Source organism: Peromyscus leucopus, chromosome 4 (genome assembly GCF_004664715.2).
Source record: "Peromyscus leucopus breed LL Stock chromosome 4, UCI_PerLeu_2.1, whole genome shotgun sequence".
Taxonomy (NCBI): Eukaryota; Metazoa; Chordata; class Mammalia; order Rodentia; family Cricetidae; genus Peromyscus; species Peromyscus leucopus.
In genome coordinates this window covers 69,811,128-69,829,608 of record NC_051066.1, presented here as the reverse complement: position 1 = coordinate 69,829,608, position 18,481 = coordinate 69,811,128, and the positions used below count along the sequence as shown (strand labels likewise).

At 47.5% G+C, this 18,481-nt stretch overlaps 1 protein-coding gene across 7 annotated transcripts in view; it reads left to right on the top strand.

The window, feature by feature from the left end:
• The window catches only part of Alkbh3 (alkB homolog 3, alpha-ketoglutarate dependent dioxygenase), a 34,087-nt gene extending 16,504 nt beyond the window's left edge, over positions 1-17,583 (top strand). For all 7 annotated transcript variants that reach the window (XM_028879003.2, XM_037205036.1, XM_028879001.2 and 4 more), the window contains 2 exons: positions 16,411-16,509; positions 17,137-17,583. In XM_028879003.2, the coding sequence (XP_028734836.1) occupies positions 16,411-16,509; positions 17,137-17,229 (192 nt within the window). In that variant the 3' untranslated portion in view covers positions 17,230-17,583. The remainder of the gene's footprint in view (positions 1-16,410; positions 16,510-17,136) is intronic.
• Positions 17,584-18,481: the final 898 nt, after the last annotated feature.

The window sequence follows — 18,481 nt, the reverse complement described above, 5'->3', positions numbered from 1 at the left end:
ATTAAATAAGAAACACAGAATCAATGTAAAAGAGAAAGCCAAGAGATCAGAGCTCAGAGCTAAAATCTCACCCTTCCTCCTGTGGTGGTCTTAGCTTCCTGAAAAAGAGCTATTTCCCTGTGGTAAGTCATTTCATAGTCATTCTGCCTTCTCATTGGTTGTAAACCCAAACACGTGACTGCCTCGTCACTGTCTGTATGTACAGCCCCCCAGGTCTTTTTTTTTTTTTTTTTTTTTTTTTTTTTTTTTTTTTTTTTTTTTTGGTTTTTCGAGACAGGGTTTCTCTGTGTAGCTTTGCGCCTTTCCTGGAGCTCACTTGGTAGCCCAGGCTGGCCTCGAACTCACAGAGATCCGCCTGGCTCTGCCTCCCGAGTGCTGGGATTAAAGGCATGCGCCACCAACGCCCGGCGCCCCCCAGGTCTTAAAGGCATATGTCTCCAATGCTGGCTGTATCCCTGAACACACAGAGATCTATGGGATTAAAGGCGTGCGCCACCACCGCCACACTCTGTCTATGGCTCTAATAGCTCTGACCCCCGAGCAACTTTATTTATTAACATACAATCAAAATCACATTTCAGTACAATTAGAATACCACCACACCCAAGTCCAGCCCTTATGTTCTAAATCAAAAGTGAACCTTAGAACAAAGCTAGAAGAAACTTGGAGAGGGAATTCACTAAGTCATCCTGATTTCCGAGTTCTGGTTCTTCAGCTTGCCCCGATAAACCAGGCCGGTCAGTGTGAAGGGCCAGCAGCTTGTGTTTTGATGATGACCTGATTCATAATTCCGGCCTCCTGACTCGCTCAGAGCTCCTGTCTCTCCTACATCAGATACTCTGTGAGAGTGCAGTTAACAGGCCTCTGCAGGTGACAGTGCCATTGTGTTTCCATGGGTGCTGCTGTTTTATAGCATGTTGAGGTATTTGACACAGATGACTTCAAACTCCATCTGTTGGTATCATTTCCACTGATCAAGTTTGCTTTGGTTTTGTTTCCACCTAAACTTTGGTTGTTGTTGGTAGAGCATTCTCAGTCACCAGTGTAAGAACCATGACCGTATCTCCAGCAGCCTTCTTGGGGACTAGGAAGAAGGAGTTGAGCACCAAACTGCCGGGCCTTTGCTGGTGTCTTTTAGGCGTGATCACACTTCTCGACCTAGGCCTGCTCTTGGATCCTAGGCCACACATATGAAGCGCTCTTCTTGCCTTTGTAAGACTCCTGTATTAGAGATAGTGGAGGACCACTGTGCCTGATGGCTTTTCAGAGCCTCTTCTCGAGCAGACAGTGGGACACCTACCCTTTCCAGGCAGGTCCTGGGGCTGCAGGTTAGCTGTGAGTAAGTAGGCCTCTCCTCCAGCTCTCGGACTGTAAGCGTGGGTATCACCCTCTCTTTGGTTCTTCACATTGATATGCTTTGATGACAAGTGTTTAAGTCTTCAGTGACTGTCTCTTTACCCACGTACATTCAACACCACCCCCTTATGAAAAAATTGGGGGCCTATTTATAGATGGGAACTTAAGAATTCCCAAAGTATGCCTTCTGGGTAGATAGTTTCAATTACATGCGTTCCCAACTGCTAAACATTAGCGGTGCGTTGGTGCCCAGAAATACCCTGACCATCTCCCCTCCCAGCACCCAGCTCTTCATTGTCTCGTAGAAAGACCTGTCTCAGGGACTAGGGCTACAGCTCAGAGCACATGTGCAAGGCCCTGGTTCTATCAGCACCACAGACAAACCAAACAAGAGCCCAGCACATGGTGGACAAGAACTATTTCTTGGTAATAACTTGGTATGTTGTAGGTTGGTGTGTGGTCAGCAAACACAACAAATACATGCAGCATTGTTTCTGGGTGTGACCTTGTGGAAGAAAGCTCTATTTAAGAGAGAGACTGCCCACACCGAGGCTGTCTCTCCTCAGGCTTCCTGAAGTCTGTTTTCAGGAACCTGGTGAAAGCATAGGTCATGGAGTAGTGGAAGAGGTCAAGTCCCCTCTGTGGCCCTGGACTACAACTGTGCCAGCTGAGTTAATGGAACATAACACATCTCTGAAGTGAGAAAATTTATCTGAGGTCTTGAAATAAAGTTGGCTGCGGAAATGAGTTTGGGAAGAAACATAAACAATCAGTACCCCAGGTTACTGGCTCTAGTAAGTTTTGGCTTCTGGCCTCATTTTAACTGGGATTGAATTGGCACAATTCTTGTGCATATTCTCAATTTTGACTTTTGTTTAAGATGGAGAAACTGAATGTTATTGTGTTTGAGATTATAATCACACATTGGTGATTACAGCTTAGAAGTTCCACTCTTGAGTAAACACAGCACATGTTTAAACTTTTGAGGACTCACTCAGACTTCATTAACAGATTCCAAAACTCTGGAGCCCCATAAATATAACCAAATGCAGAAGCCTTTCTTTGAGTTGACAGCCGTGGAACTATTTCTCAGGGCATACATCTTATTGCGAATGGGCCTTTCCTGAAGGATTCAAGGGAATCAGCTGTTCAAATCTTCGTCTACTTTTCTGTCTAAATTCAGGAGTGGCTCAGAGAATAAGACTCGTGACTCCTAACCCGAAGTTAAACAGGATAAATCACTCTTCTGTGTGGCACTCGGAGGTCTGACTCTCGGTACTCTTAGGACCTGTCTCTGAATGTCACTACTGGCTGTAATTTTCCTGTCTGCCAACAGGACATTTGAGTTAGTTAATGTTGGGAGGGAGTCTTCTACCTCCCTGTTAGCTTTGTCCTATCAGGTGAGAGCTGTCACCTGTCTGATTGACTTGGTTTCTCGGCTGAAGCAGATAAAGGCCAAGAGATTTCTTGGGTTTCACATAGCTATGGAGTTTTGAGACAGAGGCCTTTGGGGACTACTTTCAAAGACTTTGGTTTTTGAGACAGGATCTCTTGTAGCAAAGCTGACCTTGAACTTTTGATCCTCCTGCCTCTATCTCCCCGAGTGAGTGCTGGAAATGCATTCACTGCCGTGCCCAGCAAGAGAGAGTCATGCTCTCGCCCCCCCCCCTTTTTTTTTTTTTTTTTACAAATTCACACTCTCCCACCCCTGTAGTGGCTGCTTGCTCTGCAGTCTGGCACCTCCATCAGTCCGGCTGCTGATCTGAAAACTGCGCCATGTCGTATACACTATTTCCAACAGTCTCTCCCTTGCTGACATGGAAGGAGACCCACACGACCTCTGCTTTGGGCAGTCCATGCCGTCAGGATTACACATGGAACAAGGTGCCAGGCTTCCTTCACTGTCCTCTGCTCCAAGCCTTTGGAGTCTTGCTCCGAGTTTGATTTTAGAGTCCAAAGGGCACAGTAGTCTCCTTTGGTCTTGTTTGCACCCTGTCCCTTCCTTCGTGTGGGTCACATCAGAAACTGGCCAGTGCCAGCCTGCCCTGCCCAAAGACAAGGGACGGCTTACCAAATACACGTCAGCAGACCTTTTGTACCCTGAGAGGGTTCGTGAAAGCTTTTCTGCACTCCTTATCCCGAGCCTGGTTGTACTTCCCAAACTACATCGTGTTCCTGTTTGCAAAGATTAGCCTGGTTCTTTCCCCCATCTAACTCTAATTCTATGCAGAAGAGCAAACTAGAAAAGGAACTACAAAAGCCGCTTGGCAGGCTGCTATTTCTCTGTCGGTTACCGTGGAAACCGTGATGGCTGGGGGGTTATTAGATAATAGCAGGAAGTTTGTGATGCACTGGAGGGTTAGATGCCAAAAGCCTTGTTTTTGTAGCAAATTACCTTGGCTGAGCTCTTTTCCTGATCAGCTGAATCGTGCCTGTGGGAGGGGCTTCCCTTCACCTCCCCATGATTGAGTTGAGGCAAAAGAGGCTTCTCTCTGGCTGTTCCTCTCCCTAGCACCTTATGGAGGATGTGCAGCACACAGAGGAGGCGGCTGTAAAAGCAAGACTAATGGTAGAGTCTCTGAGAACACACTTCACTAAATGATTTGTTACACACTCCTGGGAATACTGGAGTACTAAAAAGCCATCTTGATCATAAATATTGATTTTTTTTCCCCCCCAGGACTTTAGAAAGAAGGAAAATACTGAGCTCTAAAATGTTATGGCACAGAGTGGCTTAACCTTGAAGGCTGGACAGGCTGGAACTGTGTGGCATTCAGAGTTGGTGACTGAGCCTCCACCACAGACAGTGTCCCCTCTGCTACAGTTTTAAGTTATCATCAGCTGCCCTTTTACCTGTTTTGAGACAGGGTCTTGTTTGTCTTAACCACCCTGGCCTCAGGCTCACAGTTGGCCTCCCCAGGCTGGCAGTACAGTTGACCACCAACCAGGCTCCCTCCTTTTCCTTAGGCCGTTTGATCACAGTATCTGCCCTGAGAGCTTACAAGAAACACTTGAGAGAAGTTCTTGATGACCCTGTTCTTCTCAGACACCCTCTAGTGAAGGTTGGAAGATCAGCCCCGCTTCCTGATTCTGCCCCTGGACTGGGAAGCAGCACTTACTTATACTCTCTATGCTACTCTTTTCTCATAGAGTGAAATGGTCTTTGTAGTGACTTCAGGGGAATCATTGAAATGCTTATCCAAGACGGTTGTTGGAGTAATCAGTAGATATGCACTATCCCATTGGTGACTTAATCAGGAGCTAAAAAGGAAGTAAATATGATGAGAGTATAATGGGACCCCTGGGACAGGGGCAGCCACTGGTTCAGAAATAGTGAGGAGATTTTGAACTCCCTGGAGGGCAGGGGTGTGAGTGGGAAAATAAACGTACCTGGGGGGTGAGTAAATAAAGATAACACTGTCCTGTGGGACTTGAATTACCTTCAGACTTGAAACTCTGGAAGACTTGGAATTGGCATTTGCTTCCTTGGGACCTTGTCTCAACCAGAATTCGTGCCTTGATATGTTCTGGAAATAACTAGTTCCCAAGTTTTTGTTTTGCTTGTATATTGTGAAGAGTCTCACTGTGTAACCTAGGTAGGCCTGGAATTTTGGATCTTCCTGCCTCAGCTTTCTGTAGGTTTGATTATAAGTATGCCAGCATGCCCAGTAAAGTGATTTAGGGTTTTTCTTTTCATTTACAGTGTGTGTGTGTATGTGTGTGTGTGTGTGTGTGTGTGTGTGTGTGTGTGTGTGTGTGTAATATGTATATGTGTCAGGGTACTCATGTGCCACATCATACATGTGAGATCAGAGGCAACTTGTAGGAGTTTGTTGGTTCTCTCCTTTCCACCCCATGGGTCCTGGGGACCAAACTCACATCATCAGGATGGATGATAGGAGCCTTTTCCTGCTGAGCCATCTTGCCAACCTTAGATTTAGTGGTTTGGTTTTGTTTCTAGTGTTGGGGAAGGGTGTGTGTGTGTGTATGTATGTGTGTGGAACTCAGACGTTGACTCTGGATGACTTGAGACAGTGTTTTCCACTGAACACAGAACTCACTGATTTGGCCAGACTGAGTGATTAGCAAGACTTGGGGGAATCCCCCTGTCTCTGCCTCCCCAGTGCTGAGGCTGCAGTCACATGGTGCCATGCCCAGATTTTTATATGGATAATGCAGATCTGAACTCGGGATCTCACGCTTTACCAACCATCTCTTCTTCTCTGCTTCTGGATTTAAGGCCACATTTTTCCATATAGACTATTGTTAAGTATGGGGTTTGCTGGCAAACTTGACCATAAAGCTCTTCAGAGCAGAAGGTTTTCCCTCCCCTTTGCAGTACTCTAAGACTGCTCCTGAGGGTCCTGGTGATTCTGTGGTCTTTCTTGGAGGATGCCCGCATAGGTCAGGCAGAAAAGGACTTAGTGTTTTGAAGAGGTCGGAAGTCCCATCGTAGGGCACAGTGAGCCAGCATGAGGAACACGGCAGGTGAAGAGATGGGAAGATGGGCAAAGCTGGATCCTGCAGACACGTGGGCACTTCAAGGAGGAGCATTTCAGAACCTGAAGAAGCCACTGAATGTGTGGAGCAGAAGAGCTTGGCCTGGGTGACTGCTGTAAACGGTCAGTGTTGCTCCTGAGGCTAGAAAGGAGCAAGGGCAGAGCCAGGCCAGTGAGGAGCGTATTAGACATTGTCTACACCTGGGGCCACGGAACAAGAGGAAAGCAAGCTTGATCACCAGGGCTGGAGGGAGCAGGAATTATCAAGGAGGCATGGACAGTGGACCACAGGTGTTGGGGTGACTGGGGTGGGGGTGGTGGGTGGTGTGTGGATATTCTACCCTTACTAGATTGAGAGGTGGCCATCTTCTGCATGAGAGGGCTTCAGGGGATGTTCAAGCTTGTGGAGACAACTAGGTTTCAGTTAGGATGAGAAGGAAGAAGGATGTAGGCAGCCTTTCTCTTTCTGAACAGGAATGCCAAAGGATGTGGTGGAAGGTACAGGAGGCGGTGGGCTGTGTGTGGTCGGATCATGTCCAGGAATGGTCTGGGAAGGAGAGCTCTGCTGCTGACGGTTCACGTCTGTAGTGACTGTGGTCAGCTGGATACCAGGCATGGCTGGATGTGCTTTCCTGCTTGCTCTTAGAGGACGAAGGGTGTTTCTGGTGCTGCACTCTTGGAGGAAGCTCTGTCAAGATAGCACTTCCTCTAAGCTACATTTCCAGGAAGAGTGTATAACTGAAAACAGCATCCTCATCACTGACTTCAGATTGCAAGGCGACATCCAGTGTAGCTGAAGTGGCTGCAGCTGTGAGTGAAAAGCTGGGCTTGTTGTTGCTTCAGTTCAGTAACCCCCTGCCCCATCCAGGCCCCGGGACTGTACCAACAATAAATCTCAACAGTAAACCCCGTCAGCAAGTGCTTCCCTCTGGTTTCCGTTCTCTTCTAGCATGTCTGGTGGAGGAAGAAGGCAGGACTCTGCTTAGTGTAGGCCGCAGGGCTCCGCATTGGTGCCTGCAGAGAACCGTGCTGCAGCCAAGAGTCCTCAGGCCTCCAGACCCCCTTGTGAGCCACCGAGGCAGGTGGTGTCACCCCGCAGGATCAGTGAGTGTGCCTGGAGGGGGTGACAGGTGGCACCCACCTACCCTTTCTGCTTGCTTTTCTCACTTACTCACCAGAACCTTTCAAACCCAATGAATGCCAAAAAACAGGAAGAATTTTGCTAAAAGTCCAAAGGGTGGTGTGTGTGGCGGGAAGATTTCAGGCTGTTGGTTTTGAACCACTGAGCTCTGTGGTCCAAAGTTCTGCTTTTCCGGATCTCATTTCAGAGGCAGCTGCTTCTGTTGTTAATGTGCTTCAGATCAATGCCCAGGATGCTGTCACTGCATGGTAGGCTGAGTCAGCAGAGTAACAGCAGAGATGACTTTGTGGGGTCCCTTTTCACCACTGTGCACAAATTCCTACCGTATCCAGTGCTGTAGTGACCTCCTCAAGCCAGAGGATCATCCTGCAGCTGTGCCTGACCTGTGGAGCAGTGTCGAGCCCAGCCAGGTGCTCCCGGGGAATACAAACACCACAGGGGAAACCAGCTGCCAGGAAATGATACTGTTGACCAAAGGAATGTTATTGGCATAGCCATGCACTGGGAGGTAGGGCAACAAGGGGACGTGTTACCTTAGCCCATAGGTAGCTGCGTTTATTTTTTAAAATATCATTGCATACTGAAAAAAAAAGTAAGTTTTTAGTGTACTTAGGAAGCAGTTTAACCAGTTGTCTGATCCCTGGACCAGAGAGCTGGGGAGTCAGGGAGCCTTCATTATGTCTACTATGCTGAGGAAGCTCTACTTCCTCCTGCCCATGTTCCAGCATCTTGGCTCTGTTCTTGATTGTGAAGCACAGATTTGGGGATGGAGGTGTGCTGAGTGGTAGGGTACTTCAGGGCCCTAGGGTTAATTCCCCAACATGGCTCCCCTGGTTGGGAGGATGGCTCTTGGGGAGGGGAGCATAAGAGCAAATAAATGTGCAAGTGCAACCAATCAGGGCGATTGCCCAGCAGAGAAAAGCACTTTCTATTCCAACTTGCACTTTCTATGCCAACCCGACAACTTGAGTTTGGTCTCAGGAAAAAATTCAGGATCTAGTGATGCACATCTGTAATCTCAAGATTCCAATACTGCGAGGTGGGGGGTAAGCTCATGTGCCCGCTAACATGGAGTGAGATGGCAGAAACTACAGACAGAGGCGGAGACTGCCTCAATACAGTGGAAAGCTGACAGCTGACCTCTGATTTCCACGTATGCCTGTGTGTGCGTGCGTGCATGCATCCGTCCATCATCCGTCCATCCGTCTGTGTGTACGTATGCACACACGCTCAAAGAAAATTTTAAAACGAGGAAGTGGGGGAGGGGGAAAAGGAAGAAGGAGGGGGAAAAAAGGAAGTGAGGATGGCTGGTTGGAATGAGCTGTCTGCAGTCTCCTTTACATCTTAGCTCCTCTTGAAACATCTGCTCCTCCCGCCCTAGTCTGTTAGACGTGTATGGATGCCATTATCTAAGATCAAAAACACTGCTTTTCCTCAGCCATCATCTCTTCATGCACATTGCTCACTAGTGTCCACCTTGCAGGTATGAAACGCCATCTTTCTCTTAGGTAAGGCTTCTGAAACCCTGTCTTATCTGGACTTTTCATGTGCTTTCCTTGTTACTAATCTCCTTTGAGTTTTTTCTTGACATTCAAAGATGGATTAAATATGGATGCTTATCTTTGGTTCTGTTATCTTTCTCTTATTCTTCAGAAGGTTGTGAGCTCCTAGATTGTAAACACTGCATGGAAAGGCCTGTCTTGTTCTGTGTTCCCTTGCACAGCCCTGATTTGATTAAGCAGCTAGGCAAGCGATTAGGAGCTCCTCAGACCTCGCGCCTCCCTGTGCTCTGGTGGATGACTTCTCGGTCTCTTATCCAGCTTCTAGTGTCACTTTCTTTGCATTCATGAGCTGCTTCTACTTCATAATAGCACATGGAAGTTCCAAACTCAGCTTTAAAGTTTGAGTCATTATTTTTTCCAAAAAATGCCACCATCCCACTGCATATAAATCCATTTCTGGTGATTGTATCACTATTTTCTTGGTCAGGTTAATGCTGTTTTCAGTTCTTTATTCCCTGTTTCTCACCAAATCAGTGTCTAAATGATCTGAATTCTTATATTTCTCTTTTGATAAAATTTTGCCCAAGTTGGCCTTGAACTCTCAACCCCTTTCTTCAGCTTCTTGACTGTTAAGATTATAGTTGCTATACCACTGTCCTGGCTCCCTGATTCTTCTCTTTGCCTTCTTTTTCCTTTTCTTCTCTCACTCTCCCCCTTCCTTTTCCTTTCTTTCATAAAACATGCTCTTGCTATGTAGCCCAAGAGGGTCTTGAACTTGTGATCTTCTTGTCTCAAGAACATTGGCATGCACCATGCCCTGCCCTATCTTACTGCTAGTTCTTCATTGAAATGACTAAAGATTTCATCTCTCTCTCAGTGACCCCTTCATCCCAGGCTCCTTTACCACATATCCAAATGCCAAGCCTGCCTTTTCCCAGGGTGCCCTCAGCCCCGTTGTGTGCCACCCTCTGTCCTTTGCTCAGTACCAGGTAGTACTTTTAGGAGCGGCACTTCCAGCCTTCTCCTCACCACCCACCAGATATTAACTTAGTACCTACTGTGCGTCAGATACTGTGCTTAGCTCTGGGGATGGGACATTGAGCGGGAGAAAGATGCAAGTCCCGGGAGCTGTACAATCGGAAGGAGTGTGGGTGTGCGCTCTGTGCACAATGGGAATTGGTGCAGGCTGGGACATGAGCCTTTCCATGTTTAAGGATAACTGTGGCCCTGTGTGGATAGCAGTGGGACAGGCAAGAGCAGGAGACGACCTGGGGAGCGGCAGACTCAGTGGGAGGCTGCTACTGTGAACCAGATGCTGTGGGAGGAAGAGGAGAGAGTAGATCTGAGGTCTGTTTGGAGATATGAAGCAGCAGAACTTGCCAGTGTTTCAGATGTGGGCGCAGGAATCAGGGATGGCTCCCACATTGTGGGCTTTCTCACATGGTGGATGGAGATGCTGTTAAACTCACGGTGTAGTAAAGGGATTCCTTTATTTGATTCTGTCCTCTTGTAAAGAGGTCCTTTCTTTCTCTCCAGATTTATTTTTATGTGTTGAGCGTTTGTCTGCATCTATGTGCGCATACTTCCAGGTGCCCACATAGGCCGGAAGAAGGCATAGGATCCACTGAAACTTGAGTTCTGACACTTGTGAGCCACTCTGTGGGTGTGGGGAACCCAACCCAGGTTCTCTGCAAGACTATCAATGCTCTTAACCCCTGAGCCGTCTCTCTAGCCCCAGGAATTCTTTTCCTGCATGCTAGGTTTAGATGCCTGGAACTTACACGTGTAAAGTGGGCCGTTAACTGTGAAAGCCTTGGCTTCAGTTGCCAGAGACACCATCCAGGTTATGAGAGTCCCACCAGGTAAAGCACTGATAACAGACGCCAGTCATATGGTGTTGCCTGTCTACATCCTAAAGGTTTTATCCTTAATCTGTCCTGAATCTTGAGTTAATGCTGTTACTGTCCTCGTTGTACAGATAGGGTAATAACAGACAGCGTCACCTCATTGCAGAGGATGCTTAGAGGCTATTTGTTGATCTTTATTAATTTATTAATGAGTACTATGTAAAGCAGAGGACTTTGTCTTATCCATGACGAGAACAGAGGGAAAAGGGCATAGAACCAACCTTGAGCTGTTTCTGGACTTTTCTGAGCTATTAAACCAATTGACAATAGCTCAGAAAAGTCCATTGCTGCAGCTGGACCAGTGGGCAGGATGGAACCCATAACCAGATTGTCAGGCATGCATGTTATCTCTGCCTGGCCTGCATGGGGTTCCCACTATTCTTTGTGTGGTTGCTCTATTCTCCTGAATTATCTCTGCCTATCGGACATGCTTGACACCTCCTTGTTACGTACTGTCTGGGCTTCTGTAGCCTGTGAGTCTCCTCTGATGCCTCAGCCTGGAAACTAGCAATTGCCATATGCCCAGTGCTTCCTGTGAGCTGGGGAAAGGAGGAGGAGGAGGAGGAGAAGGTAGCGGGCGCTCACTTTGTTTCCTTTCCCTTTCTGCTTATTTGTGTTGTTTTTATTAGGATCCTAGTAACAAGACGGGAGTTTTCTTAAATCGCTCTTCGGAGGCTCAAAGAGTTGTAGAAGACCAAACGCTCTGCTGTTAACCCGGCCCACACTGGGAAGCATAGTTTGTTTGAACAGCCTTTTCTGCTGTGGGGAGACAAAGATACGCTGTCTGAAGCTAGAGTGGCTTCATCTGGTGCAGTGGACGGGGTCGAGGAAGAGCAGCGATGACCGCTGGCCCCGGGAGGTTACAGGCCAGCTGGGGAGCTGCTGTAGGAGCAGGACAGTTATGTTGGGGTCCTGCAGCCGCACTGCTGAGAAGCCCTGGAGCTAGGTGTGGCCGCCTGTGTTTTTGAAGAGACTAAATTAGCTACCCACACTTATAACTGGAGATTTCGTATAAAAGCCCCACTTAGCTTCTTCCCCAGAAAAGCCAGAGGATGAGACGACAGCGGGCAGCCGTGAGAGGCTGCCCTCAGCAGCATTCACCCCTCTGTGCAGACACTCGGCTCCTCAGGATCCCCACTGCCGGCCTGGTGTTCCTGCTGCATCTCCTTGGAGGTGGCTGGTTCCTTCAGTAAGGTGAATGCGCCATGTCACGAGGGGACAGAGTGACGGGACTTGAGGACTGGAGTTCACCTTGTCCTGGAAGCCATGTGGGTGTGATGTATGGAGTGCCCAACATGCCCACCTCCACCATGGTACCAGCATGGTTAAGCCTGGCTACAAGTCTAGCAGGAAACCTTCCATTCAGTACTTGGATATTGTTATGAGAGAAACATTGGATCTAGTGGGTAACTCAGTCTTAGTTTGCTTACCTACCATGCATGAAACCTAGTCCTCCTTCCCCCACCCCTAAAGGCATAGAAAACAAACAAAAGCTCCTAAAACAAAGCAAAAATGCAGTGTAGACTAAAGAGTTAAATCTGAAAAATGTGAACTTTTTTTTTTTGTTCTAACTAAAGGAAATGCAGTTGTATATTTAACTTTCCTCAGGATGGGAAAAGCCTTTCTAAGCATAAAGCCCATGAAAGAGGTCAAAGAAAGGTCACTGGAATCACGTCCAGAAATTCTTGAGCCATCCAACATCAAACAACAGTTAAAGGGCAGATAGAAACAAGAACAGGACCTGCAAGACTTAAGCCGAGGTGACTGGCCTGCCCGACCATGTCTGCGGTCACCCATGAGTTAGGAAAGTGTTAACTCACAGCACAGTGGACGGAGACCACGGACACAGAGATTCCAGCGGAGGACAAACAGCAGCAGATGTGCATGTGGGGAAACGTGGAACTGGGCGGGTTATGTATATTGTCCTTTCTCTCATTTCAACACCAGCAATGGCTAGTGTTCAGCCCGATTGGTACTGCTGTGTTCTCCTCATGGAAGTACCAATTGCCGGAAGCTTTGTGAGGAAGCAGTTTGGCACTATAATCAAGTACCTTAAAGGTCATACCCTTGCCCAGGAGTTCCATCTTTATACTCTATCCAAGATATATATGTTTAGTAATGCTTCACCTCAAGTCTTCTTGCAGTAACCTTTTCTTATTCCTTTAAAAACAACACCACCAGCAAATCAGTGGCACTGGTGTATTAAAATCTCAGCCTCACAATGTACTAACTCTTCCCTGTACCCCAGCACTGGTACAATGCCTGACACACAGGTAGTCAAATGTATCTGTGAGCTTAAAGAAAAAAGAATATGTTTGTGCAAAGCAATATTCTTTTAAAGATTTGTTTATTATATGTACAGTGTTCTGCCTGTGTGTATGCCTGAAGGCCAGAAGAGGGCGCCAGATCTCATTACAGATGGTTGTGAGCCACCATGTGGTTGCTGGGAATTGAACTCAGGACCTGTGGAAGAGCAGCTAATACTCTTAACCATTAAGCCATCTCTCCAGCCCCACAAAGCAATATTACATTACAATATTTTTGAATTGTTATATATTTAAAGACAGTTCATACATTAAAATGGAAATGGTCATGTAGATGGAATACTGCATGTGAACTCTGGAAGGGAGGGAGAGGGGGCTTTTGTGTATTACTGGAACTTTCCTCAGTTGCTTAGCATCTGTCTGCTGATGTGCCCTAGTCACGAGTGCTTCTGACGAGCAGCAACATACAGCCCTTCCCCTGACTGTGAGCAGCAAAGCTGACACCGAGAGTTAGAACTGCATCCCTAACATGAGTTATGATGGGTTCTAGAAAGAAAATAGGAAGGTTTTGAAGTAATGATGGCTGAAACTTCTAACACTCTTTTAGGACAAGAAAGAAGTGATTACCTGAAAAATTCAAATTTCATAATATGCATTAGCTTTTTAATGGGAAGGGAATTGCCTGTTTCCTGTCTGTGGTGGTCAATAATGACATAAATACACCCAGGATTTCCCCCAAGTACCATCTTTCTATGGAAACTAAATAGAGCAATACCTTGGTGGGCTTGAGGCAAGAGTGTGCAGAGCCCCAGCATTCCTTAGGAAAGAGTACCTAAGCATCCAGATGGACCGTTATACTTGGAGAATGAGGGTTATCTTCAGCACAGATAGAAAAATAAGCCATTTGTGGCTTTTTTTTCTTCCAGATTTCAATATGTGGAAAATTCTAGAACATCTACAATCATCACTCACTCCTCAGAGGTTGACTGTTAGCCTAGAAGCTTATTTTAGCTTCTCTGACATTGTGGCCCCTGCTCCCCACATCACCCAGTCTTTGCACATAGCATGAGTTTCCCCTGGCCTTTCATCTGCTTCCCCCGAGTTGTTCTGCCTTGAGAGCCACTGTTGAGCTCTGCCATTGGGGGGCTCCCTTGCTGTCTTATTTAGGATTCTCTATTGCTGTGAACGGATACTATGACCCTGACAACTCTTATCAAGAAAACATTTAAGTGGGGTGGCTCCCTTACAGCTTCAGAGGTTCAGTCCATTATCATCATGATGGGAAGCCTGGAGGCAGGCAGGCATGGTTCTGGAGCTGAGAGTGCTACATCTTGCAGGCAATAGGAAGTTGACTGACAGTCACACTGAGGGAAGCTTGAGCAGAAGAGACCTCAAAGCCCACCCCCACAGTGACACACTTCCTCTGGCAAGGCCATGCCCTCTAATAGTGCCTCTCCCTTTAGGGGCCGTTTTCTTTCAAACCACATTTGCCTTCATTACTGTCCATCTCCTGCAATCAGGAATGCATTTTCTAAGTCACTGGTGTTAGGAGAAATAGATTACAAGCAGGGAAGAAACAATAATCACCCCTCATACCACATGCTGAAATGAGCAGTACTAATACTTTCTCTCCCTGGGGACCACATGAACTCGAGGGTCTGCCTTTTGGTGTGGCTAGTGGCTGTGCTGACTATTATGTGTTCAAACTATGCCTGAAATTTTCTTCCACTTGAAAAATTGAGAACCTAAGTATCAAGTGGAGAGTGCATTAGTTAAACTTCGTTTCTGTCAATGCTGACGCTAGCCTCTTGCATGTGGAATTCTCTTTTGCCCCTCAGAGGCTTCCTGCTTCATGGTTCCAGATGGAATGATAGCGCTCATCCCCGCCCCCACCTCATTCACCCCCCTCCCACCCGTGCTTTCAGCACCTCTACCTCCCCACAGTGTCATGGATGTTCTAAAGGATCTCAGAATTGCCTTTGTGTGGTAGTGGAGACTCCTCTGAGCATCATTTCACTCTCATCAGAGTGTCTGTACAATTTACAGACTCGTGTTGTCCTCCATGATTCTGGAGAGAGTAGGAGAGCTCCTTCTGCCTCCAGCCAGGTTTTAACTTGAGCCGACCTGCCTTTCAGTCTGTGTCAAGCTTTGATAGCCCTCTGATGGCGTGGAGGATGGACACGCTCTTTTGCTGTCTTTCTTCTAGCAAGGCATTCATCAGAGGCCTGGCATACTTTTTCCAAGCACCAACTTTTGCCTTCTGAAGTGCAGGTAGGTGGGGGTGAGCATGGGCCCCCATGACCCTCCAGGGTCACTTCCCAGCGTGCTCTCCGGTCGGCCGAGCAGCCAGAGGTCAGGGTTTGCTGCTTACTTATTCCTGGAAGAGAAAAGGTGACAGACACAAAACAAAACCAGCCAACCAATCAAAAGCTGTTTCAAACATTGCTTATGTCTTCTGTCTGTAAAAATTCTGGCTGTCCTTGACAAAGCCCCTGCCAAGGGTTAGGCCCTGGAACGTAGACTGTTTATACAAGTTCAGTATTGTTTTGATTTTAGATTTTCCTGGGGAAATCATTGTAAACAGTTAGGTTCTCAGAAAGACCCCTGCAGTAATAAACATAAACAGACTTGCACTACAGTAAATCCTGCAGTAACCCAAAGGTAACCGTTGCATGGGAAGGGGCAGATGAACGGATGGGCCCATTGTCTCTGCCCACAGTGGAAGAGAAGAAATCAGGAAGCTCAGGTCTGTCCCATTCTCACCCAGGGAGCTCTTTGGGGCTGAGCCAGGAAGCCAAGAGGCTGTTCCCTGTAGCAGCAGCTTTGAAGGGGAGCAAACCACCTGTTGACTTCTTTGTAGTGTGCTGTGGGGACTGTCAGGCCCTGAAGCTGAGAGCTAGCCAGCATGCTCCCGATGTTGGGGATTCTTGATCCATTCTCAAAAGCACCACCATCAAACAGCCAGGCTTCCTTGACAACACTGATCTAGTCAAGCCAGAGCTCCTTTCTTTGAGAAATTCCTGCTATTGAGAGAATTCCTGTTTGGAACGAGCAGGAATACATCTCCCAAACACCTAGAGCAGCCAAGGGAAGAGCTGGGGTTAGTTCTAAAGCTCTCCACCTGTGGGTCATGACCCTATGGGAGTCAAATGACCCTTTCATAGGGGTCGCCTAAGACCATCAGAAAACACGGATATTTATTTTATTATTCATAACAATAGCAAAATGACAGTTAAGAAATAGCAACAAAAATAATTTTATGGTTGGGGGTCACCACAACATGAGGGTCACAGCATGAGGAAGGCTGAGAAACATTGTTTTAAAGCAATTACCATGCTGTGGTCAAAGGCCATTTTCCTCCCATTATGTTGGACCATAGCACTGGATAGCAGAGGTAGGTGAATCTTAACCTCCCTCTTAGGTGGACTTCTCTAAAGAACAGTGACCACAACTAACTATTAGACAGTTCTTCCTGTTGCTGGTCCCCAAGTCATTTACACACATCATTTGAGGCACAGACTGGCCCTCTGTAGCAGATATTACTTTATCTTTCTCCCCATGTCACAAGTAAGTGTATTGAGGAATAGAGAGGGGAAACAGCTGGCTTTAGGCCAAGGAGCCGCCAAGGGGGAGAGCATTATGCAAGCGCCCCCAGCCTGGCCGAGGAGTCACGGCCTGCAGGCTCTCTTGCTTCCTGGCCCTATGAACAAAAGCCTCAGCGGGATGGCTGCTGTCTTCTAGGAAGAGAATGGAGACTACACGTACGTGGAAAGAGTGAGGATACCACTTGATCACGGGACCTTGCTAATCATGGAAGGAGCCACGCAAGCCGACTGGCAGGTGAGGACTGGAAAGTACCAGCAGTTCACTCTCTGGAGACGGCTTCTGCCCGGGCTGAGGAGTAGTCCTTTCAAAATGGAGGGGAGCAATGCTTATACTGAGCGAGCAGCAATAAAGTGATGTCACACCCCGAGTCAGTCAAAACGGCCCTCTCAGCAGAGGCTTCTGGTTGAAGTTTCTGTGGTGGTGGAGGGGTCCATGTCTGTGCGGCCGTGGCAGCCGCTAGCCACTGTGCCCACCGACCACTTCAGCCATGACTCACACTAATTTACTTGTGAAGATCTCAGTGGCTGCCATCTTGGGCCTCCCAACCCCACAGCTCTTCTAGGTCACTGTGGGTGTGGTCACGTTAGATGCAGACATCCAGAGTAGAAGCAACAGCTAGGAAAGGTAAGGTGCCTCGCTGCCAGGGCACTGCCAGGGCACTGCCACAGCCTGCTGGGGTCAGGGAGTTTTGTTTCAGAGGCGGAGACCTTTTTCTACAGGACTGTAGACCACCTAGTGCTGCTCACTTAGACAGGGATAAAGTGGGACTGTTTCCATAGCTTCAGACGTAAGTTGTAAATCACGGTGAACTAAAAAATGCATGTATATTTATGCCGGACAACTATTAATATTTCCATTTAGCACCGAGTGCCCAAGGAATACCATTCCAGAGAACGGAGAGTAAACCTAACCTTTCGGACCATTTATCCAGAGCCCAGAGGAGCAGCCTGGTGATGGGCAATGTCTGCAAAGTTGCCACTGAGGTGGGGGCTGTGCACCCCCTCCCCCACTCCTGGAAGCACTTTCAGAAACAGCTCTGCTCTCTCGTCGTCCTGTGGCTGTTGGGAGACCGTGGTGTTTGCCTCGCAGGCAGGTCCTTGTCCTTCTGAAGGAGGGCCACCAGCGCTTCCTGTTGCCAGCATGTCTACTTCGAGACAGATCTCTAAATCAAGGGTTATCATTAGGCAAATTAAACACTGCTATGACTGTGCTCACAGATGATTCGGTCCATCAGCTCTTTTCCTCCTGCCCTCCCCCCTTTAATTTGAAGAAATACAAATGGCCTTGTGCCTCTGAGGAAGATCTGAACATGTTTGTTCCTTATGACGTTAGCAAAATGGAGATATAAATACATGTCAGTGACTCTGGAGCCTTCCACAGGCAGACAGCTGCTGAAACCCAAACAGAGGTGGCTTCTCTGGGCTTTGTTGAAGTCTTCCTTGACTCCTTACCATCTTGGTTTGTGTGTTATTGTAATGGAAAGCTGCATGTTCAGGGACACTGTTTATTCAGCTGAACCTCCCAGCTGTCAAGTCTTCCTGGGGCACATTGGGGCTACAGGCCTCTGAATAAAGAGAAGGTGGCGTGCTCCTGTCTCCACCCCAGGCAGTCCTACCTGGGAAGACAGTGCTGTCTCCTGGAAGCAAGAAATAACTGGATGTCAGGAAAGCAGGCTGAAATTTTGGTTGAAGAACAGCAAATGCCCTGTTGGTAACAGCTGTTCCAATAGATTAGCTTCCTCTAGAGAATTCCTTGAGTCATTTAAACCCAAGCCAGAGAGAATCAGATCAGCCCTGCAGGGAATAGTCTGGATGACCTCATGGCTCTTCTACCTTAGATTTCAGAAGCCTGTGACTAAGGCTCTTCTGACTCAGTGTTCCCTTTTACTGGGTGTCCGAGTTCAGGGGTTAGCTGTGATGTCACCAAGGTTTCCAAAACAGAATGGGGTAGCTGCCCCTTGTTGCATCATAAAAACACATGACTCCTTGACCTTGGCTCAGGAGCAATGTACCCGATTAACTCAAACCCAGAGGAAGAGTGAGCGTTAATGCATGAAAGTAGGACACAGGTTAGAGTTTCTTTTTCTTGTCCTGGGAGGAAATTTTCCTGTCTTGATTATTATCCTGTCTCCATTCCATGGATGATCCCCATGACATGGAAGGGTGCCAGAGGCTGGGCAAGCTTACTCAGGGCTCAGATAGAACTA